The 24,335-nt window shown below is 35.8% G+C and overlaps 1 protein-coding gene across 1 annotated transcript in view; it reads left to right on the top strand.

The window, feature by feature from the left end:
• The window catches only part of RFX3 (regulatory factor X3), a 234,089-nt gene that overhangs the window by 140,298 nt on the left and 69,456 nt on the right, over nt 1-24,335 (top strand). Inside the window, exon 7 of the mRNA XM_023758439.1 lies at nt 8,305-8,563. Coding sequence (XP_023614207.1) covers nt 8,305-8,563 — 259 coding nt within the window. The remainder of the gene's footprint in view (nt 1-8,304; nt 8,564-24,335) is intronic.

Here is a 24,335-nt window from a genome sequence, read left to right as displayed (position 1 = left end):
GTGTATCTTCTGCCTTCAGTCTGACTTGGAGCACTCAAGAGCAGGTCTATTTAGAAACTCAAATACGTAGTTCATGCTGGCCAGCCAGAGCCTACGTACCACATGAATGCAGTGAGTTGAATATTGTCGCTACTGCTATGTACAGCTTTGGTGACTCACATAAAAACTTCACAATGGGAAACTGTTTAAGGCAGGGTTCTAGGTTTCAAGCAGCAGAAACCAACTCTGGGTTTATAAGAAAAACAAAAATAATTATTGAAAGATATTTGGGATTCAGGGAATTTCCAGTAAGTCTTGGGAATTAGGCTGAAAAAAGACAGGTATAGGCAACATTAGCAGCCAGACCGTAGACAAAGCCATACCACAGTAGTCCAGTAAGTACTCCACACCACTGCACCCATCCCAAACACTGTCCACCATTGCCAGCACTAGCTTCTCATTATAGCTCTAAAAGAGGGCTAGCAATTCCTAACCTATGTGATGCACTTAGTGGAAATTAAGTGAAAAATACATCCCCCATCTCTAGAAACAATTCTTCCTAGTTCCCCAGTTCTCCTAGTTCCCTCATGTCCTCTCAAATATATTTTAAAAATTATTTCTTCTGTCTGCCTTCACTTACTCATTTTCTCAGTCTAGTCCAATCAGGTAGATACTGCTATCCCTACATGGAAACACTTGCCAATAAGATTACCTCCTATCGCCGTAACCAGTTTGGCTCAGTGTTTAGAGCGTCGGCCTGTGCGAACTGAAAGTTCCCAGGTTTGATTCCGGTCAAGGGCATGTACCTTGGTTGCGGGCACATCCCCAGTGGGAGGTGTGCAGGAGGCAGCTGATCGATGTTTCTAACTCTCTCTCTCTCTCCCTTCCTCTGTGTAAAAAATCAATAAAATATATATTTTTTTAAAAAAGATTACCTCCTATCATTTCATCTAATGAACGTGGTCCAGAGTCATCTCACGTGACCCCATCTGCAGGATTGTACCGTTTGCCACTTCCTTTCCCCTGATTTCCCATGATTTCTCTGGCCTAAGGCTTTTGTTAGAGTTGTTTCTCTGACTCAAACCTTACGTTACCTCCCTTACCCATCCTCCTTACCCCTATCCCAGCTTAAAACAAAATCCAAACCTCTTGCCATAGTCCATACAATGTGCTTCAAGCTTTTTAAACTCCCATCCACATTGAGAAAGTTAGATGTTCATGTTATACTCAGGTAAATACACACATACACATACGAGTATGCACACACACATACCATATATCTAAATGATAGAAACAAAAGTTCCTCAAAATAATCCTATCTTCTAGCTATAATCAGCTCTGACCCTATCTAATATCTTTCTTTTTTTAATGCTGTTATGACGAATTAAAATTGTAGATCATGACTCACAGTTTAAAAAATTTTGTTTATAATACTTGAATATTTAGCTTTTACCTACTTTGAAAACCTCATTGCTTTCTAATATTCTTCTCGTTTGTCATAGCCAGCCATAATAGACTTCTAATTTCTTCCTACATGCCAGGATCTTCCCTGTGTTGTGGCTTTTGTACATGCTGTATTCTCTTTCTGATTTTTTTCTTCTATTTTCCATAGGGCTGGCTGCTTTTCATCATTAATTTCAACCTAAATATCTCTTCTTTAGGGGTAACATTCTTGACTGACCTATCTAATATGCTCCTCCTATTTATTAAATTTTAATGTTCTATTTTTCTCTTTCATAGACTTGAGGAAATTTCTAATAATCTTATTTTTGTTCCTTTCTATTCACCACTTTCTTCTTATGTTATGTAGCCCTTATGATAGAAGAGGTTATGTCTTTTTTGTTCCTTGTAATCTAGGTGCCAAAATAAATGCTCAGTAAATATCTGTTAAAAGAATGAGTACAAAGTATCCTGGAATCATAAAACATTGTACCAATGTAAGATATTATAATGACCAACATTACTACATTCTGTCTTCACAATAAATTTTATAGTATAAAATTTGCAAGAGATTTTATTTCCTTAAGTCGACATTTTCATTCCATTGTTTGATTTTATCGTTGACTAGCTTATTGGTAGGAGAGGATATTTAAGACCTATAAAATACAAAACATAATTTAGAGATACTTTATATATCTGGAATTGTGGATAAGATACATAAAGTTAAAGAAAACAGAAAAATTGGTTATAGCTGAGGTAAATAGACATACTAATCCCAGGGTGTATGAAGAGGCATGATGGGACAGTAGTAATTTACTGAACTCAATGGATCAGAGTCCTGGCATTTACATAGGACTTTACAATACAGTCAGCTGTGAAGAAGCTTCTCTCAGCAAGTGTGCACATATCTATGTGTGTACAGTCATTACTGCATACATACACAGAACAATGAAAAGATTTCTTTCCTGCCATAGAAATAATATGACATTATTTTCATAACAGCCTGTGGCAATCAATAAATAACAAACAAAAGGAGGAGAGGCAAATCTTTCAAATGTGAACAGAATTGCTTTGGGAATTTAGCTGTTTCAGGAATGTACAGTCCAGAAATAGCTGCTTCCAGTCAGATATGCCAAATATTGAGTTATTTTCTCAAATATACATAGGGTAGGCAAGGTAGGTTTACAGTTGTGAATACGTGAAACACAGTGTTTATTCTTGTATTATTATTTATTGTATTATTTTCCAGATGAACAACTGTAAACCTACTTTTGCCCCACCCTGTACTTTGAAAATGTCTGGGGAAAATAATGTGCAAGCAATAACTCACATGTATTCATTATACAATATGAAAGATAAACTACTCTGAGGAATCAGAATTAAAGAGTCATTATTTCTAGTACCTATAAAGAACTGCTATTTTTGCTGTTGGTGCTTCTTTTTTTACATAAGTTCTTCAGTATTTATTCAGGAGCTTAGAGCATTTATTTTATTTTATTTTTTAAAATATATTTTATTTATGTTTTTACAGAGAGGAGGGGAGAAGGATAGAGCTAGAAACATCGATGAGAGAGAAACATCAATCAGCTGCCTCCTGCACGCTCCCCACTGGGGATGTTCCCGCAACCAAGATACATGCCCTTGACTGGAATCGAACCTGGGACCCTTCAGTCTGCAGGCCGATGCTCTATCCACTGAGCCAAACCAGTCAGGGCAGAGCTTAGAGCATTTAGACCATGGAAAGACCTCGAGGAGTTATTTCTACTAACTCTAGCTCCAGACAGTACTCCCACAAATACATTCATGCTTATCTTCTTACCTTTAAAGAACAATGGCTAAGGACATAATGGTCTGCCTCTGTTACCCAATCCAATGTTTAAAATTCCTCTATTCTCATTGCAAGTGTACATTGTTCATCAGAGACAAATTCATTTTCTGATAAAATTGTCCTTTTTCCCCTCCCATAGAAATTGCCAGTCTTTATCCCAGGGTGTGTTTGTGCAATAGCCAAGTCTTCCAAGTCACATAGGTAATGACTCAGTAATGAGGACAGTATATGAATTAGACATACTTTTTAGTGACTTTTACCCTTGTCTTATTTTTTGCTCATTTTCTATCTCTTGAATCATCTCCAACTAGAGAGAAGTATGAAAATAAAAGCAGGTTGCATTTCATTTTGCTGCCATATTTTTATACTGACTTGAGGACTACAGACCTAGACTTTATTTACCTACTATAGGCCCAGTGCACTAAATTCTTGCACTGGGGTAGGTATCCCTCAGCCCAGCCTACACCCTCTCCAATTTGGGACCCCTCGGTGGATGTCTGACTGCTGGTTTAAGCCTGATCCCACAAGCAGTCGGACATCCCTCTCACAATCTGGGACTGCTGGCTCTTAACCGCTTGCCTGCCTACCTGACTGATTTCCCCTAACCACTTCTGCCTGCCAGCCTGATCACCCCCTAACCGCTCCCTCGCCGGCCTGATTAACACCTAACTGCTCCCCTGCCAGCCCGATCGCCCCCAACTGCCCTCCCCTGCCAGCCTGTTGCCCCCCAACTGCCCTCTCCTGCTGGCCTGATCTCACCCCCAACTGCCCTCCCCTGCTGGCCTGATGGCCCCCAACTGCCCTCCCCTGCCAGCCTGCCCCCCCAACTGCCCTCTCCTGCAGGGCTGGTCCCCCACAACTGCCCTCCCCTGCTGGCCTGGTTGCCCCCAACTGCCCTCCCCTGCAGGCCTGATCTCGCCCCCAACTACCCTCCTCTGCTGGCCAATTTGGTTCTGATTGGTCGGTTTCTATGCCAGTCAGCATCAAAAGCGCGGCCTCCTAGGCAGCCATTGGCTCCTCACAGTTAACCCAGATTTGGTTCTGAATGGCCAGTTTCTATGCTAGTCAGCATCTCTGGGTCTGTCAAGGAGCCTGATCAGAAAGGCGGGGTGGAGGCCTGGAAAGAAATGGAGGCATGGCTGCTGACCAGGCCTGGAGCTAAAAAAAGAGGCAAGTTCTGATCAACAACTGCCACAGAGGCTACAGATTATACCCTGCTTCTCTCTTCAGGCCTCTCTCTGGGCCTGATTCGCAGCCCCCTCAGCAGTCAGTGCTGGGTCACCGTGCCTGCAGCCATAGTAGTCAGCGCTGGGTCGCCACAGCAAGACTGACTTCCAGTTGGTCGAGCCTCCTGGTCGTGGATGTGACGGACCCAGGGTTTTTATATATCAGGATGATTCATTTGTTTGCATTACTAATATTACTTCACTGAGAACTAATTGTAAAGGGAGTCATGCCCCAAAGATGGAGTGTTATAAATTCCTTGAAATGTTTCTCTTGTGATAGAGTAGTAACTTCCATGATCATAAATTTATTGATTCCAAGTGTCTGATGGTGTATCCTCTGAAATAGTCCCACCTTTTCTATCTCTTTACCATGGCAAGTGCATCTGCAGGTCCTGTTCTGGGTGAGAGAGGAGAGTAGTGTGGGGCCAGTAAACAGTGAAGTAAGATGTAAGGAAATCCCAAATAGCAACAAAAAATCATATGGCCCTTGTACCGCCTGTTAAGGCTATTCCCCAATAGTCATTCACAAGTATAATTTACACACATAACAAGTTAAGTTCTTTTTATATGATAAAATGTTTGAGAGTATGGGCTCAGTGCATATTCCAAATAATTTTTTACCCATTCTTATCTTTGGATAAAGCTATTCAACCTATTCACCTTGTCTGTGCAAAAGGAATTGTAATAGCACCTATCTCATAGAGTTGAAATGAAGATTAAATGAGTAAATACCTGAAGCACATAGAATAGTACCCATTGCATATTAAATGGTCAGTATTTTAGCTATCATTTGTGATTACTATGTTTTATATATGAAATCAACTTATTACTAGGGAGCATGCTTGGGCATTTTGTTAAGACTCTGAAAATGAAAGCCAGCACCATGTCTTCCATCTGTCAAAGTATTTATTGTCCTGTATCAATTTGTATACCTTACTTGGCTATACTAGATTGTGTTATTTTAAGTAGAGTCAGATAAGGTCACTGTCATATCCAGTGGACATAAATTAGAGTGACCTCATTTGTCTTTTTACCTAAATTTGAAATCAGCATGACTGTTTTATCAGTATGTAATGAAATATATAGATGAGACTCCCAATAGGAGCTAGAGAGCAATGATGAGAGAAGAACTGTACATGTGTTTAAAATGGCTTTTTTTCTCTATTTAAAAAATGTTCTCTATGGGGTTATTGGGACTTGTATGCATGCATATAAGCATAACCAATGGACACAGATACCAGGGAGGTGAAGGCATGAGTGGGGGGGGGGGGTTAAAGGGGGGTAAGGACACATATGTAATACCTTAATCAATAAAGAAAAAAAACCTAAAGTCTTACCTGTTTCTGCTACACTGGCTGTTGCTGGAATGTATTAACTTACTCAGTGTGCAATACTTTCAGAGCACTATTATTATTTTACTAAAGCTTATAATTTAAATTTACAAGTGTAATTTATAATGAGTTCAAATGACCTGTTTTAAATGCTATAGACAAATCTTTGAATAGTTTCTCATGTTTTAACCAAAAAAAAGTCTTTATGTTTTATAAATTTATGAAACTGGCTATTTTATCAGATTATATTTTTATCTGTTGATTTGTGTGCTCACAGTGTACCAGAAACTTGTTAAGTATTGAGGGTACAGATGGGAATAAAACATAATTTCATGGGAGTATTAAGACATGAGGAATTCAGCAATAACTATGTTGAGAGTTATGATTCAGGTATGCACAGAGTATGCATTAGGAAAATACAGAGAACAACGCATAACAGTCCTATGAATAGTGACCAGAGAGGGCAAGGGGTACAGAAAAAATAATTTGGGGATAAGGTAAGTGATGTTTGAGCTGAGAGTTTATGAATGATAAGGAAATAGGAAGAGAGTAGAAGAAAAATGTAAAAGCCTTCCAGGCAGAGGAAACCATGTGCGACAAACAAAAGCAAGAGAAAATGGCTCTTTGGGGGACCAGTAAAAAGGCCAGGATGGTGTGAGTGGAAAAAGCATTTGAGGGCATGGCTAGTACCAGGACAGAGATTAGGTAGGCACCAGCCCTACTGGTTTTGTAAGTTCAGTCAAGGGTTCTGAATTCCCCCTGAGGGCAAGAGAGAATCCTGGAAAGGTCTTTAAGAAAAGTTTTGTTTTTGTATTTGCATTTTAGAAAAACTCCCCTGGTACACAGTTGAAAATAGATTGGAAAAGAGCCTGATTTAGAGGCAGAAAAACCAATTAGAAGGCAATTATAATGCAAAATGTTATGAGTTAATACATTAAGTACAAGACTGGAAAGAAGAGTTGGAGAACTATTTAGAAGGTAAAATTGGTAGGACTTAGTGACTACTGTCAGTCTGAGGAAAGAGGCAATAGTTCTAAAGCTGAGAGTGGCTATGCTGCTCTCTGTGGAGAGAGGGAACACAGGAAAGGAGAGAGAGAAGGAATTTCCTTTTTAATTTTTATATATGGGACCTCCCATATTGCATAGGGTTTCCTAATAAAGATAACCAGGTGGCTATTTGAAACTCAGATTTAAAAATCTTAAGTATAACTAGAAAGTAAAGAGAGTGGAGAAATCAACTTATGCAAGATTGTTTACTGTGAACATCTACATAGTCCTATGGTATATGGTAAAGGTATATGGTCTGAATAAGAACTAAACATAGAGACCTCAGAAGATGTCATTGTTTAAAGTGCCATAAAAATGGAGCTTTGACATGTTCTTGAAAGGTAGTGATAGAGAAAGTAAATAGTGGAAAATAAGTGTCATAGAAACTAAGGAACAAGAGAGATTAAGAGAGACCCAGTGTATACATAAAAAATGTCTGAAAATCTACACATTAAATCGTCAGTAGTGGCTAGCTCTGAGATGTGGGTTGAAGAGAATGACAAGCAGAATTTTAACTTTATATTTGAATTTTTAGTAAAAGTACTTTATATTTCTCTGTACTATTTTTACAACCTCTTGTGAGCATATACTTATCTTAAAATAAAAAGTGAAAAAGTCATGTTAAAATGTCATAACCAACTGGAAATGAAAAATAAATCAATGAAATAAGCTTAATCAGAACCGAAAGAGCAGGGAAAGGGCAACACGGAGTAGTCAACAATGCTATATAGCAGACTGGTCAACAAAGATAAGGACTGACAGAACCCTTATATCTTGGTATTTAGATTTGGTCTCAAGTGACCTTATTAAAAGCAGTTTCAACAAAAGGCCAAAGCAGAAGCTTTACTGCAGTTGTTAGGAAGTGGAAAGTGACAGGGTGAAGAGCTAGCATAGTAATTCATCAAGGAGAATCTTGAGTATAGAGGAAGAGAGAGATGTAGATAGGGACTTAGGGTACAATGTGAGTGAACTGCTCAAGATCCTTATGGTGGCAAGAAAGATAACCATGCAAGCTTCCTTAGTCATGGAGGGTTATTGCAAGTCACCTAGGAATGTGAAGTAGCATAGGGAGTTGACTTACCAGCCTCAACTCACGCCAGATCCCAACTTTTCTAAAACTGGGATTTGCAGGAAGTTTTATAAGAAATTGAAGAAGTCACTCAGCAAGACTTTTTGCGGGGAAGAGACCTGAACCTATTTATATGCTGGAGGTAGACACAAGTAGAGGGCAAGAGTTCTACAGTACAGAGAACATGTTGAGGTACTTAAAGACATGTACCATACCTTTAAGTTGGAAAGTAAACACAACTACTTCTGGAAATGAAGTTTTATACAAAATACAAAACTTGTCATGTTCCAAAGGATATATTTTAAACATATATACTCACTAGAAAAAGTGAAATAAGGTGATATAAATAAGCTAGTAAATTTCTTTTTTCTTCTTCTTCTAAAGCCGAACAACAACTTATCCTTACACAGAAACGCAAATGTACAGCCAAAACACTGGAGGGAATTACTTTGATACTCAAGGGAGTTCTGCACAGGTGACTACCGTGGTCTCATCCCACAGTATGGTGGGCACTGGTGGGATTCAGATGGGCGTCACGGGAGGACAGCTCATCAGCAGCTCCGGGGGAACCTATCTGATCGGCAATTCAATGGAGAATTCTGGTCACTCCGTGACGCATACCACTCGGGCCTCCCCAGCGACAGTAAGTATTTGAGTTTTTATTTGTTTAATTTAGCCTCTTGGTAGCCACTATTGACATTTTCCAATATAGGGAGAAAAAAAACGACACAGATTGGGCTGGGGCAAGAAAGTGTTAGGTTTTTAGTATTGTGGTATGAATCCAGAATGTAGTATGTGTGCTATTATGCAGAATGTTCCTGATATGCACCCGACAATTATATGAATTTGGAAGTTTTCATTAATAGTAGGAGAAAAGAGAGGGGATTCTCACGCATTAATACTAACTTTAATAGGTTTTCTTCAATGATATTCAGTAAAATCTTTTAAATTTCTCCCCAAAGAACTTACTTTTATATTATGTTGATTTACACTGGCTTTTTATGAGATAAAAACCAAGAAGTAATATACAGAGTAAAATATCATTTAGTTTGGAAATTTCACATCTTTCACCAGTAATATTTATACTAGCTCATTGTCAGAGAAGTTACTTTATGAAGGGCAACATTTCCCACACCTTAGACATTTAAATTTGGCCATATTCTCATGCCACCTATACTGTTTACTTAATATATTTTTTAGTTGATTCACTTTTAAAAGAGAAAATGATATGTATTTTTTTCTAAGTTATATTAAAATCCATTCTTTAAAAGTAAATTAAAAATGTTTACCCATGTGCCATTTTTTATTCTACCAAAGAGACAGTGGTGTAGATAATTAGGGGAGCAATGATCTAGGTCAGTGGTCGGCAAACTTGTGGCTCGGCAAACCGCGGCTTGCGAGCCACATGAGGCTCTTTGGCCCCTTGAGTGTGGTGGTATTTTGTGGAAGACCCACACTCAAAGGGCCAAAGAGCCACATGTGGCTCACGAGCCGCGGTTTGCCGACCACGGATCTAGGTAGTTCCAATGAAAAATATTTGTGTTGGCTCTGATCATTGCTATAAGCATCAAATCATCAAACTCTGTCACCTGAGCTTTCTATTTTCACCTCAACTAAGCTTATAAAAGACTGTAGTCATTTAGAACTGCCTAGCTAAAGTAGCAGTGGGATTGATTTTTCTAGATGTCCTATGTAAAAGGAGCCTGGGATTTGAAATAAGCACAAGCACCCCTTTTTTATCTTACCATATACTTTGTTTTTATAATGAAATAGAGGTAGAAACAAATTTGTTAGAAAATAATAATATGAGAAACTTTACATTTTTCATTTTATGGATTTTCAAGATGTAACATGTACTTGGTAAGTACTTTATACATACTTTTCTGTTTGTAACGACTACGTGTTTACACTTTCATCATTTAGTGCCTTTTCCCTAATCCATTCTTTGAAGTTCTTTACTTCTAGCTCACCTTTTCTTACTAACATCAGAACAGTAGCTATTCTCAGTGGAGAGTTCTTTTTTGTAACCTTTTCTTTGTGTTTTTGCATTATTTCTTATGTATATTTGTCTCTTGTTTTCTTAACAATAGGTACTAACAATAGGTATGGCATGTCTAAACCTTTTAGTCCCAATATATTTATGTAGATTATAAACTAAATGATACCCTTTTTGCATCTCAGTTCACCTATCGATAAAATAAGTGGTTACATAGATTAAGCAATTTCCTCCCAGCTTTACAAACATAATGTTCACAAAGGAATTGTAAAATGTCCTAGATGTAAAAATAACTATCTTTCCCATAACATAAAAATAGATTCCAGTACTTTATAGTGCTCCTGAGAAGGGTCACCCAAAAAGTCATTTGCAGTGGGAAGGGAAGTACTTGCCACTATCAAGGCCTTAGGAAAACTGAAAAATGAAGAGAAAGAGTATTTTCCCATTTTTGTTTCATCCACCCTCTCATGATAGCATACCATGCCTCCAGCCTCATCCTTCCCCTACTTTATTTTCTCCAGGCGTTTCTGTTTACCTTCACACTGATTTCTGGCTCCCTGTTAAACATCCTTATCAACTGGAAATGTGTTAACTAGATTTATTAGTGCTGTTACTAAGTTAACTGAATTGATTATTCCAGGTCATGTGAATACAGGTGCAAACATTAACAGGGTAAATTTTATTATTTGACTTTTTTTCTATATACAGTATGAAAAAGTGGCATTTCTCCTTCAGTTATCCATTACATAAATTTGATGCATGATTTCTATTTATTAATTGGTAAATTAAACTAATATTAAAAATAAATTAACGGAATTATAACAACTGGGAATAGTGGGAAACTACTGAAAGTACTCCACCACTTCGTAGTATCAATTGTACATATTAATTTACACGTTTTAAAATGCGTTCATATTTAAGATTTTGTTAAAGATGGTTTTTTGTTTTTCATTTTTATAAGAAAATTTCCCTTTTAGCAAGAGAAGTGTAAAAGTTAAATAAAAAGATAACTTTTGCCGGGAACGATGATAGGTGCCCTCATCAGAGCACATATGATAGTGCCATGTGATAGATTTATATTATCTAAATATGCATCTGCTAGTGTTACTTGTATTTCTTACCAAATTTATTTCCCTTTTAGTTCCCCTCTCAATGGTGCTAGAGATCTTCATCTGCTTCTTTCAGAGACCTGGTGGTTCTCTTTGCATTTTCACATCTGTTACTATAGTGAAGTTAACAAAGTTTGGGTGCCATGAAACCTATTTAAGATTTCCTACCATCCTCCTTTTGCCAAATGTTAGAATATTTGTAGCTTTTTGGTTGTTTAGATTGTTAAAACTCAGAGATTTTTTGATAAGTGCCCATGTCATCAAAGGAAATTTACTTATTTTTATGTATCAGTTTCATTCACTGTAGAACCATTCAAAGAAGTTATATGAGCACAATCTTTTTTATCCTTTAAAAAAATTTTTATTGAATTTATCGGGGTGACATTCGATTGTATTGAATTTATTAGGGTGAAATTATGTAGGTTTCAGGGGTACAATTCTATAATATATAATCTGTATATTGTATGATGTGTTCACCACTCAGTCAAACCTCCTTCAGTCACCATTTATCCCCCCTTGACTCTCTTCTGCCTCCCCCTGCCCCTGTTTTCCTCTGGTAATCACCACAGTTGTCTGTGTCTATGAGCACAATCTTTAACAACTTGTTAGTCAACACTCAAGCCATTTCTTTTCAAATGTTGAGCCAGATTGTGCCATATAAATTCAGTTCTTCTAGCTGTTTAATAGTCAACCTATCAAGCATGCCTGATGCAACGGACTGTGTAGGAGAAGCCTATTCTGTAGACACAATTCCTGACTGAAATTGGGCTGTTTCTTAAGAACCTCTAATAAGTGAAATGTATAGTTAATTAACTTAGTTGAGGTAAAACTAGTTAAATATGGGTACTTGGAAATATCACAAACCTATCACCTTTATTCAGTTTCCTGCTCTGGTTCTCCGAATAATTACTTAGACTCTCTCTTACATTTGACCTCTGTTTGTACTGAAATACTTTGATTTGAATTTATTAGGAATAATTTCCTGCCACAAAGAAAACTTTACTTTAGTGTACAAACCACTTTCTCAAGATACGGCAATGAAAAAAGATAATGATTTGCAATTGAAGCCACTGCTAAGAAAAATAAATGATTAGCATTCGAATATTTCCTTGCCTAATCTAATATTCAATATAAAACCATCTTTCTCATACTAGAAGGATCTCTGAATCATTTATGGACAACTTTTATTTGAGCGTGTGATTTACTTTAGTTTTATAACTTTAAATGAAAATATATATTTTATATAAATGTTTTAGAATTTTATTTTTGCTTGTGCATTGTAAAAGTTGTCCATGTTAAAGGTACCTAAAAATGTCAGAATTTTTCAGAAGATTATGATGGTAACAAATTAAATTTTATTTGATGAATATGTTATGGTACAAAGTACCAATTTTTAAATTACCATGTGTGTACAAATTACATATATATATGTTTTACATATATAAATATATACACACATTTAAAAGGCATTTCTGCTGGTAGTATTATATAAGAATTTTCAAAAACATTATGTTACTTTTTTGTTAGAACATCTCTGGATATAAGTTCTGCTGAGTTACTACTAGAATAAATGTTTTACATTCATTAAATTAATTCTAGGGATCTAATTATTGTTAATATTTTAGTAACACATGACATTAAGGTAAAAGAGTTGTGTGTGCCTATAGTTATAATTTTGAACTTATTATACTTTGATCTTTCTTCTAACTACATTACCAAGTTTCTTGTGTGTTTTCCTTCATTTGAAATTCTAATTTATTTTTCTTTATTATTTTTCTGTGATATCACTTACAGAATTTTAGAATTTTGAAACCTGAAAACAATATGCATTTGAATATCAAAATTTTGTGATTGTAGTAGGTGATATTTTGTGCTTATCAAAACACAGTTTATCTTACACCACACTATTCAGTAATTGACAATTTGCTTTAAGGAACTTCATTTACTCACTACTCCATAAAATAACATTTGTATTCTTATAATTAGATGCTTATTATGGAGGGTTTTTTTCTTCTTCTTTGTTAAATAAGGTTACACTAATCACTGTTGAGACTGTGATATGAAAGCTAAGTTTTACATCTTCCTGTATATTCATTTAGTAATTATATGTGTTAAGTGGCTTTTGCTAAAATTGGATTCCACCAAGGGGCACAAGGAAAATATGTTGAAACTAAAATTGTTTGTATCTCTCCCTCTTTTGATTAATATAAAATATTGTCATTTCTTTCAATTACTTGGGTGAAAATTTGAATGACCATCCATTACTATATAAGTAAAAGTTTGGCCTACCTTTCTCAATTTATAGAAAGTTAAGAATTCATTTAAAAATTATAGATACTTTTATTTTTTTATCCTTGGGTTTATGTGTTTATGGACTTAGTGTAGGGAATTTTTTTTTCTAAGTTGAATATGTATAGCGCCTCAGAAAATGACTTTGCCTTCTTATTCCTTTGCAGGTCCCTATGGCCACTTGCTTTGTTTTAGATTTTTAATTAATTTATTTATGTGAATTATACATTTTAAATTGCACAATTCAAAAAATATAAGAAAGTGCATAATGTAGTCTCCTTCTCAGCCCTATTCCTCAGTTCTTTTCCTTAAAGGCAACCACTGTTATCAAGTTCTTTTTAGTGTCATTCTAGGGATAGTCTATGAATATACAAGTAGAATGCCTTTCTCTCCCTCTCTCATTACCATTTTTTAAATCTAAATGATAAAAATACTGCATCTTGCTTTTTTTTTTACCTAGCAGTATATCTCAGACATTTTTTTTTCATAACAGTACTTGAAGGGCTTCCTTATATTTATGGGAAATGACTATGTTAGAAGGAGCTGAGCTGCCCGTCTATCTTACCAAAGGGGGAAAAAAGGGAAAATAATGTTGGATTATTGATTATAGCTATATAGAGATGGAAAAACAATATGGTCACATGAGATAAAATCTTCTGTCTAATTATCATATATAAAGATATGCTTAGAAAGAATTTTTAATTTAATTTTAGAAGAGTGCATAAAATATGTATAAATCAGTTCTATTTTTCTGTTTTCCTGTGTCCCCTTTTCCTTCAGCCAATGTGAGCCCTCAAATGAAACTCCTCCGACAGAATACCACGAATCTTCTGCTTCCTACACTAAATCCTAAATTGACTGAAGGTTCTGGGACCTCATTTTTAAAGCACTTAATAAAATGGGACTTTGAGTGACTTGTAGTCTCAATCACTTCATCTAGATTCCATTTAGCTGTCAGTCAGTTCACACTGCTCTGGCCTTGAAGCTGATAAGATCTAGAGGCAGTAATTTTACGGTTAAAGCTGTAAGATATTCCACTCCTGGAAATCTTGATAAACTAGAAGGTTAAGACAAACAGAATGACAGGGGCCTCCCCCTCTCCTGAGCATAGCTGATGGATTCCCCTGAATTTCTAAAGCAAAATATAACGAGTAATTTTAATTTTTAGCTATTTCACACTGAAAAAAACATTTCAGAACATTTGCTAGAAATGACTAGATTCTATTTCATGTGAAATCTAGATTAGGAAAGGTTAATGATGTCTATGAATTCTACTTGAAATATGGAAGTAAGTTATGTTCCAGATGACCTCTGGTATAACTTTTGCTTGATCCTTATATTTAGAAGTCAAATTTCAAATTAGTTTACTTGTTTGAAATTACTATACATTTTAAAGGCAAAGAATCACTAATGTTTCACTCATGGAAACCAGGTAATCTAGATAAAATATGAAATGTATTGGTGGCAAATTAAAATACACTGTGGTCTGTGAAATACATGAGTCAATATTAGACCCATATAATTTTAATACTGCCTCTTCCACTGGCCCATGTCCTTTAATTTGAGTCCGCAGGCCTACGCTCTATCCACTGAGCCAAACCGGTTAGGGCAAATGTCCTTTAATTTAATGAGTGAAAATAAACACAATGCCTGTGTCCAGTGATCAATTCTCAAATGAGAGGAATCTGTATGTCCCCATGTTTATCAGTTCATACCCCAAAAGCATGATTACCACTTCCTCAGCGTGCATTAATGGAGTTGTATTTATTGGTCACAGAATTAGTCTGGTTTCTTTTAAAATCTAGCTTTTGTGTTTGATTATAACTCTAGGTGTCTATAAATTCCATGGACTAGGAGTTCTGTAATCTAACTTCAGACTGTTAGAAATAATTTTACACATTTATTTTAAATTCACTTACTATAAATTTTAGTAACTTTTGTATCTACCTTGTAAGGAAGAAACTGTGTTTTCAAAATTATAGGAAAGATACATTTAAACAAGAGAAGTAATATAATATAAAAATAGAGAGGAGGTAGGTAGATCAGAATTTGCAGATGATATGATTGTTCACCTTGATAAAAATCATGGAGAATCAAATGAAAAGCTATAGCAAAAAGAAAAGTTAATAAGTGACTGAGTATAAGATAATATACAAAGAAATCAATAGCTTCTCCATATATAAAAAGCAGTAGTTAGAAAACATAATGGAAGCAAAGATCTCATTTTAAGAAAATATAATGGAAGCAAAGATCTCATTTTTAAAAAATTCAGAATATACCAGGCAATAAACTAATAATATATGTGTAAAATTCATCTGCTGAATAAAAATTTTAAAAATCCTAAGGGGCACAAAAAGAAGCTTTTATATTTGAAAAGGAAGTTTTAGTATTGAACAATTTGAATTTCCCTAAATTAACGTAAAATATTTCAGTATGATCCCAATCAAAACACCAATAGATTATTTTCTTTTAGAGGAAAGGCTGTTTATACAAGTAAACATACAAGAGTAGTGTAGAAAATTCTGTAAAAAGAAAAATAATGAAAGGTTATAATTAAAACAGAATTGTCTAGGCAGAGGAATAGAAGAGTATAGACCAATAATAAACTAAAAGGCCACAAATTGGCCAAATGCATATAGGAACACAATATATATTAGACTGTTGAAAGTTTAAAGAATGAAAACTGGCATTACACTTGGTAAAGATTTTTAGAAACATTCTAATTCAATATTTTGGAAAGTGAATGTTTTGTATTTGTATTCATGTACTTAGAGTCTGGATTATTTTCTTTAGTTACTCACTCTCTCAAACATTTACTGAGCAATCACTTTGACCAGGCATTGTGCTTCAAAGATTATAAAGGCTTATAATATGGGTAATGGAGCTAGTTTCAGCACCAAAAGGTATCTAATCCTTCAAGGCAAAAATGGAAATTCACAAGTAGCCCCAAACTTCTTTTAAGTGGTTAAATTTCATCCTCTCCCTCACCACATTATTTTTTAAATCACAAATTTTAATAAGTTACAAATTGATTAACTTTAGATTCACCAAAATTGTGTTTACTAGTATATTCTTATTTTGTTGCTAAAAACAAATTGGAAAATTGCCTAAAAGTTGGGTGGGATTGAGTAGCAAGAGAATGAAAGAAAAGCAGAAATCTAAATAATACATAGACTTCAACATTGCCCTTTTAATAAAGTTAGCTAGAACCATTGTAGGAGTATCCATTACCTCCCAGCTTACTTTCCTTAAAGTAGTAATTACAGTCTGACCCCAGAAAAGAAAAACAATTTCATCATGTTTTAGTGCAGTGGTACTCATACTTGAGTATGCATTCTCTGGAGCATTGGTTAAACACATCCCTGGACCCCAACTGAGGGCCTTTTTTTTATTGTTTTTTATTCAGTGTGGGGAAGAGCCCAGGATTTGTATTTCTTAGAAATGCCCAGATTAATCTCCTAATGCTGATCCAGGATCACGCTTTGTTAAAACTTCTGTTTAGTGATTATATAGATTTAAGTACAGAGTGAAAATGTTCTTAGTATTCAGGATAATCTGCAAAAGGCAGACAGCATGGATGGACCTGGAGAGTATTCTGCTAAGTGAAATAAGCCAGTCAGAGAAAGACAAATAGCATGTGATCTCACTTATCTGTGGAACTCAATGAATAAAATAAATTTACTAACAAAATAGAAACAGAGGCATGGATACATGGAACAGACTGACAGCTGTCAGTGGGAAGGGGAGAGACTAGATGGAAGAAGGTGAAGGGATTAACCAAAAAACATATAAGCATAACCCTTATGGTGATGGCCAGAGGGAGCAGGGAGCAGGGACTGGGGGAAAATGGGGACATATGTAATAGTGTCAACAATAAAAATAAAATAATAAAATAAAAATAAATCTTACATTTGAAAATGTAAGCTTGGCCTTGAATCCCTTCACTTAATCCTAACCCAGCAAGTTCCTGAGGGTTAATCTAGTCCTGAGTGCTTATGCAATTGATGTGTCAGAAAATTGTTTTATTGTCAGGAACTGATAAGGTCAGTCTCATAGGGTCCTGGTGAGAGTGAGGGATTTGGGCTCTACAGAATGATCAGAGGAAGCCCAAAACAAGCCTTGGTTTCAGTACACTAACTTAAAACAAATGTTCTCAGAACATGTTCAATTTATGCTAGTTTCTTATCCAAATATTTTTCCCATAAATATTTTAGGATAATTTCAGGTGATACAAAATTGCCAAAACTTCAGGTTGAAAGAATAATAATTTAAAATGATTCTCTAGATGTCGTAAGATCATCAATGACTAAGAAAGATTTCATATAGTTAAACATTTGCAAGACCTAAAACTACAAATGCTTAGGAAGATTAAGATTTTGTCTTTAGCTAATTTCTGGTTCAAGCTGAGATGAAAAGCAAAGCTGGCTGGGTGTGTTTTCTGGGTATTTCTAATTATTTTAAGAGTTAGAAAATCTATCCTGAATCTCTAGTTAAGCTTCTTTACAACATTGCTGTGGAGTAAGGTGTATTTATATGTTGATTTGTATATTATTTGAATATGCAAATTAAGGAACAGAGTGCTATTCTGAGACTTAGCTTCAGTGTGGGCAGTTCTCTCTACATTACCAGGCCGCCTGTGCCCAAGAGACACCTATAGTCCTTCGAAGAAGGGTTCCATTGACTGTAAGGGAGCTAATTAAATTCCTTAATGCCGAGCATTCAGAGTTTGGGGGCCACAACCTACAATGAGAAATATCTTTACAGTGTGACCCAGTGTTTATATACATACATGCATGCATACATTCATGAGTACACACACACATATATATATATATATATACTGGTATGTGACTATGTATATGCACATGTACATTCATATGCAGATGATTGAAACCAAAGTTCCATGAAACAATACTTTATCCATACTGTGTGGAAGGACCTCTGATTATTTTCCTCTCCATTTGACATCTTTAATTTTTAAAACATGCTTGTCAGGACCCACATAATTGATTTCATAATTCACAAATGGGTTGCACTTTTCATTCTGAAAGGAATGCCCTGGACAAATTGAATAGGAGATCACAGCATTCGCAATGCATATTGGAGAGACCTGGCTGCACTCTCCACAAGTGCCAGATGATTCTAACAACTTTCTAGGACCAAACTTTGAAAAAACCTGTGTTACAGTGATTATACAGACTAAATGCAAAGTGAAAGTGTTCTTTGCTTTGGTGGTCCGGGTTGAAGTGCTTCCTTTAGAAAGTCACCCCTCCCCCCTCCCCCCCCCCCCCACACACACACATATACTTCCCCCCCGGGAGGCTGCCATTTGTAACAGGAGGAAGGGTAGTGGCTGCAGGCTCATGTTGGCAATCACTGATACCTTTTCTGAACACAAGCTGCCAAATAGAAATATTTCTGTCTTACTTGAGGTCTCAGATGCAAACTAAATGTAAAGTCTTAGCATTTAGGTGAGAAATTACCCAAAAGGAAATTTTCAGTCTTAAGTGTGTTTTCTTCATTGGTTTCTCCAAAGCATTTGCTACTCTCTCAGCAGGAAACAAAAATGCTGTTTCTCTAAGAAAGTGGTAACTGGTGAGGTTAACAGAGCAACCTATATTAATAAGAAAATGCAGCATTATACATTAAGGATAACTATTTTTATGATGATTAAAATTTAACTATCCATTCAAATTGTTTTGTTGCCTTGTAACTTGATCACTTTGAAATCATTTTAAAATTATGCTTATTAATCCTATTTAAACCCTTTCCTATTAGAAAGTAAATCTTGTTTGTTAGTAGTAAATCATTTAGCAAATATTAATTTTACAAGCCACTCTTCAGAAGGTAGTTTTATTAAAACAATGTGCGGTATTTCCACTTGATTTACATTCATGTTATATTTGCATAAAATGGAAATGATGTTGAATTTAGAGAAATAAATATTGGATTCCAATCTCATAGTTAATACCTATGTGATCTAAAGAAAGTCCCTCAATTTCAGAGAGCTTCAATTTTCTAATCTGTGGGAAGGAGATCATATTGCTTGCATTTCCTATTTTACAAAGTTGCTGTGCAGATCAAATGAGAAAGGCTTTATAAAGCATCAAGCATATAGCATTACTTCTATTTTTAAATCACTTTAACAGTCCTAGAATGGAAATTGTTTTACCATGAAACCAGTTTTAATTATAATGGTAGTTGAATACATCAATCTTGACCTTTAGTATTTAAAAAAGATTAAAGAGCCATTTCAGAGTCAAGAGAAATATGCCTTGACCTATAAAGACAATGAGTAAGATGATATAATTGTTCTTTTCCTTCTGGCTTATTAGCATGTAATGGAGTGACTGGTCAGTATTTACATTAAGAGAAACTGCTAATTGTCCACATATATGATATTCTGTTTGGGCCATTGCATAGATTTACATAAATGTGTTCCTAAGGATCTTCCAGAAAGGACCAATTATTTTTTAACCCTGACTTGAGGATATGTTTTTCATTGATTTAGAGAGACAGGAATGGAGAGGGAAAGAGACAGACAGACAGACATTAATGTGAGAGAGAAACATCCATCAGTTGCCTCCCGCACATGCCCTGAACAGGAATTGAACCCCCAACCTGGGTATGTGTCCTGACCAGGAATCAAACCCACAACCCTTTGGTGCCTGGGACAGTGCTCCAACTACTGAGCCGTTCCAGTCAGGCAGGACCTATTTTTCTAAGAAGTCATGTGCCCATGGTGGCTGGGATGGTTATTTTTCTTACCTCCTCTTTCACATAGGAAATTTCTAAGTCCCACCCACTCCAATAATCTCAGTGCTCTATAAACTTATTTTTTCAGGCTAAACATGTCATCTCAAATGGAGCATCCCACCAGTGGATCTCAGAATAGTTGCCACAGCTTCTTATCTGATTATGAGGCAATAGTACAGGGTCATCATGAACCCGTCTAAACTCCCAAGCGCCATGTATCCTCGCATGAGAGAATCGTGGAGAGGATGTATATACCTTTGGCAACTCAGTCTTATGATGATTATTTAATAAGAGATACAACTGTATGCTATAGCTTAGTTCAGAGAGTTGACTTTTAAAAAATAAGGTATAATTATAGTCTAAAGCTTAATTAGCTTAAACAGAAAATGGAAACTATTTACTTACCATGCCAACTTTTTAATTGTAAAAAAAACAACAACCATGAATCCTTTAGTCATAAAAATGTACTATTAAATAGAAAAGGGCAAAAGGACTTTTTTAAAAAATGAAAAAAAATCCAAGGAAAATATTCGATAGATAGATAGATAGATAGATAGATAGATGATAGATAGATAGATAGATAAAATGGAGCAACACTCAGCAAGACAGATTTCACTGAGGTCTCAAATTAGTCTTTCAGATTGTCACAGGGCCGCCTGCTAATCTGATTATAATAGTTTGCAGGAGAGTTGAAATTTCAATAATAGAATGATCAGTATTCTTAGAATAGAAATCATGCAGCAGAGAAATGAACAGGAAAACATTTTAGAATCTATTCATGTCAATGTGTTTGATAGGTGTATTTGAAATGTTATAATCGCACAGTAATGAAATAAAGATTCTTGTGTTCATTTCAAGTAAAAATAAGGCACTGCCAAGTTTTCTGCCTCAAATTTCCCACCTTTAAATCTTTAATTCAGAAATACATTTATATTCACTCCTTCTTTTCACAGCTCCTTTTACCATAGCTTCCAAGGTGTTTTCCTGTCTAGATTCTTACCCTCCCTGCCTCAATATATAAAGTGCTATCATATCAGATTTATTCCCTTTCTAAAAGTTTTCCAACAATGTTTTATTTCCTTTTTAAAAAATAACTTTGTTTTTTAATTGATGTTATGTTTTAAAGATCTGTCTAACTTACCTATCCCTAAAGGAACTTGATCCTTCAGCCAATTTTACTCTTCCTTGAATTTACATTCTGCCATCTTATCTCTGTGCCTTTCTTCATGCTGCCTAAAATGTTCACCAACGTGCCCCTATTGGAATACCAGGCATTGTCAGTCCTGTGCTAAAGAACCGCCTTACTTACCGGTGCTCTCTCTTTAACCTTATCAGCAAGAAGTAATTCTCCTCTCCTTCCCTCCTTATGTATTCTACTAATACTTAATTATTTAATTCATTCTGCTTCCCTTTAATCATGTAGGGGGAGAGAAAGTGAAAGAGACATTCCTTATATATGCATAGATACACTGTGTCCCTCTTACCACTTAGGTGGTGATGTGTTGTAATCTGGTTGACAGGGCTGTTAAATATCTTTGCAAACATTTCTGTCTCCCTCCTCCCCTCACTCCCTCCCTCTATTTCTCCATCTCTCTATCTCTTCATCTCTCTCTCCACATACACACTCACACACAGAGCTAAATGCACCTTGTATACAAACGGGGTTTTATGTTCATTGAAATGGAATGAAATCTCATGAAACTCGACTAGTCTGATGAAGTTCCCATTATTGTAGCAAGCACCATACCAGTCAGTAAGTTGTTTTATATTGGGGTGGGGGAAGTTATTTTTATTGTGAAAAAACAAAAACAAACAAAACCCTACATATTTCTTGAATTTGAATCACTTTTCAATTCTAACTAGCTGATAATCTAGTAATTGAATCATTTTTATAATATGAAACTACAATGATATCTTTGTTGAGATTAGAAACATTTCTTTAGAGGATATATGAGAATATCATGATGAACATTTGGGCCAGTGATCTTTTGGAGCCATGAACCTACTTTTAAGCAAATGTCCCATCTGTCTTACCTGATTATCATTTCTTACCTTAAATATGACAAGTTATGTGTACTATGGGATGTAATTTAGTACTAAGTATATTTCTAGCCAGGAGAATTCTTAAGTTTTTCCTAAGGACTGAACTTAAATTTTGAATGATCTACCGTAAACTGGAAGCATATGATCTCCCCAGTTCACTCTGGTCTCACTATTTTATTTGTGGTGTAAAATGCTGAAGTCTTACATCTTTTTCTTGAGATTGGTTTAATCGCCAGAAGCTTGAATGCAAATATCTAATACATAAAAATGGAAAAGTTAACAAATTAATTTAACTTTCAATGGACCTAGTAGAAATTTATCCTAATCCATTATCATGATTTATTTAGATAGTTTGCTGTCTCTCTATCCAACCCCTACTCATATACATAGATATGGATAGCCCCCATGAAACTATGACAAGACCAATAATCCATTTGGAATATTACAGCTGATTAATCCTCCATAACTGTATGTCAAATATTTGCCTCATTTTTACTCTTCTTCCCTGATTTTACATTGTTCCTCTAACTTCTCTTTTGCCCTCACTTTCCGTAACACATTCCCATGGATGTTAATCTCTTCTCATACTCTTGTCCTCTGAACGCTTCTATTCAATCATTTATTGGGTACATTTCAGACTTACACATTTTAGCCTTCAACTGGCAGGCGTGGTCTGTTATACCTAATAAAACCCATCTGACTTTATCTGAAAATGGACATTTTCAGACATCCCACACTTCCCTTAAAACCTTAATGACATTTCTTCTTTCCTGACTCCTACATACCAGTAACTAATTCCAACCTGTTATTTCAGCCTCACTTCTCACCACTCCCATATATCACACCCTACAAACTGGACTCCTCGACATTTCACAAACTGTGTTTCCTGCTTCCCAGCTTTATTGAGTCCATTCTTCCTTTCTACAGTGTCCTAACCCCCACTTCTGAGAGTTCTCCATCTTTTAAAGCATTGAGTTCTGAATTTGGGGAGTCTATAAACTCTGAGAAAATGAATCTAAAATTTTGTAGACTGTTCTTAAATACATTTTTCTAAGTAGAGGGGTCATAATTTCTATCACATCTTCAGAAGCAGACTAAGACTCCCTCAAAAGTTAATGAATAAAGAAGTTTTCATTTTCTTCTACATGTCTGAACTACTCTTTTATTTTTGACACATATGGCTTTGTTTAATTTCACATTTGTACATACATATGCCATACCCTGTATCTCTTGCCAGATTATAATATCCTTGGGTTATGAATTTTTTATCACAATTCCCTGCACACTGTGTAATATATGATAGGTGCACAGTCACTGTGTAATAAATTAAACCTATCTTGTAAAAAATGGATCAAGGCTATGATCCTTTCATGAGATAAGAATTCTCTTCAATGTTTTCATTGAATAAATATGATAAATACATGTTATGTATTTTTTGTATGCTTTTCTGTAATTCTTATCTTAGCTAGGTGGTCACTAAATGTTATGGCTTCTCTTGGGACTAATTAATGCCTCAGAGAACTCATGGGTATTTGGATCCTGTGAGCTTCCAAGTGGGTTCCAGTGCACTTGCTCAGAAGCTGGTCCTCCGCTTCAATCAACCTTTATTTCTTGCTTGTCCTATCTTCCCATGTTTCCTCCTTCTGTTGCTTGCCTCTCCAAACTCAGCATGGGCCTAAGTCAGGGCAGAATATTTCTACAGCCAAAAGAAATAGTCCATTTTTAAAATATATATATTTTTATTGATTTCAGAGAGGGAGATAGGGCAAGGTAGAAACATCAATGATCAGAATGAATCATTGATCGGCTGCCTCCAGCACACCCCACACTGGAGATTAAGCCCACAACCCAGGCATGTGCCCTGACCAGGAATCTAGCCGTGACCTCCTGGTTCATAAGTCTATGCTCAACCACTGAGCTACGGCAGAAAGAGTCCATTTTTAAATTCTGTATTACAAAGGGACAAAAGGAACTAAAATTCTCAAGGTCCAAATAATTCTAGAAAGTCGGCATATCTCTAGGGAGCCCAGTTTGAACCAAGGCATTTTCTGGACTTTATGACTCCTTCAAAGCTCTTCAAAAGCTGGCCCAAAATGAGAGGAACACTTCCTAATACCCTGGCCCTCTCGGGAATGTCTGGAAGTCTGAGATCACTGTAGAGTAGCAACGTAGCAATAGAAGCAGATCATCTAACTTTTCTTCAGAAAAATAAGTGCTCTTTT

Source organism: Myotis lucifugus, unplaced genomic scaffold, assembly GCF_000147115.1.
Source record: "Myotis lucifugus unplaced genomic scaffold, Myoluc2.0 scaffold_130, whole genome shotgun sequence".
In the NCBI taxonomy this organism is placed as follows: domain Eukaryota; kingdom Metazoa; phylum Chordata; class Mammalia; order Chiroptera; family Vespertilionidae; genus Myotis; species Myotis lucifugus.
The sequence above is the reverse complement of the archived record's forward strand: the minus strand, read 5'-3'. Positions and strand labels throughout refer to the sequence as shown.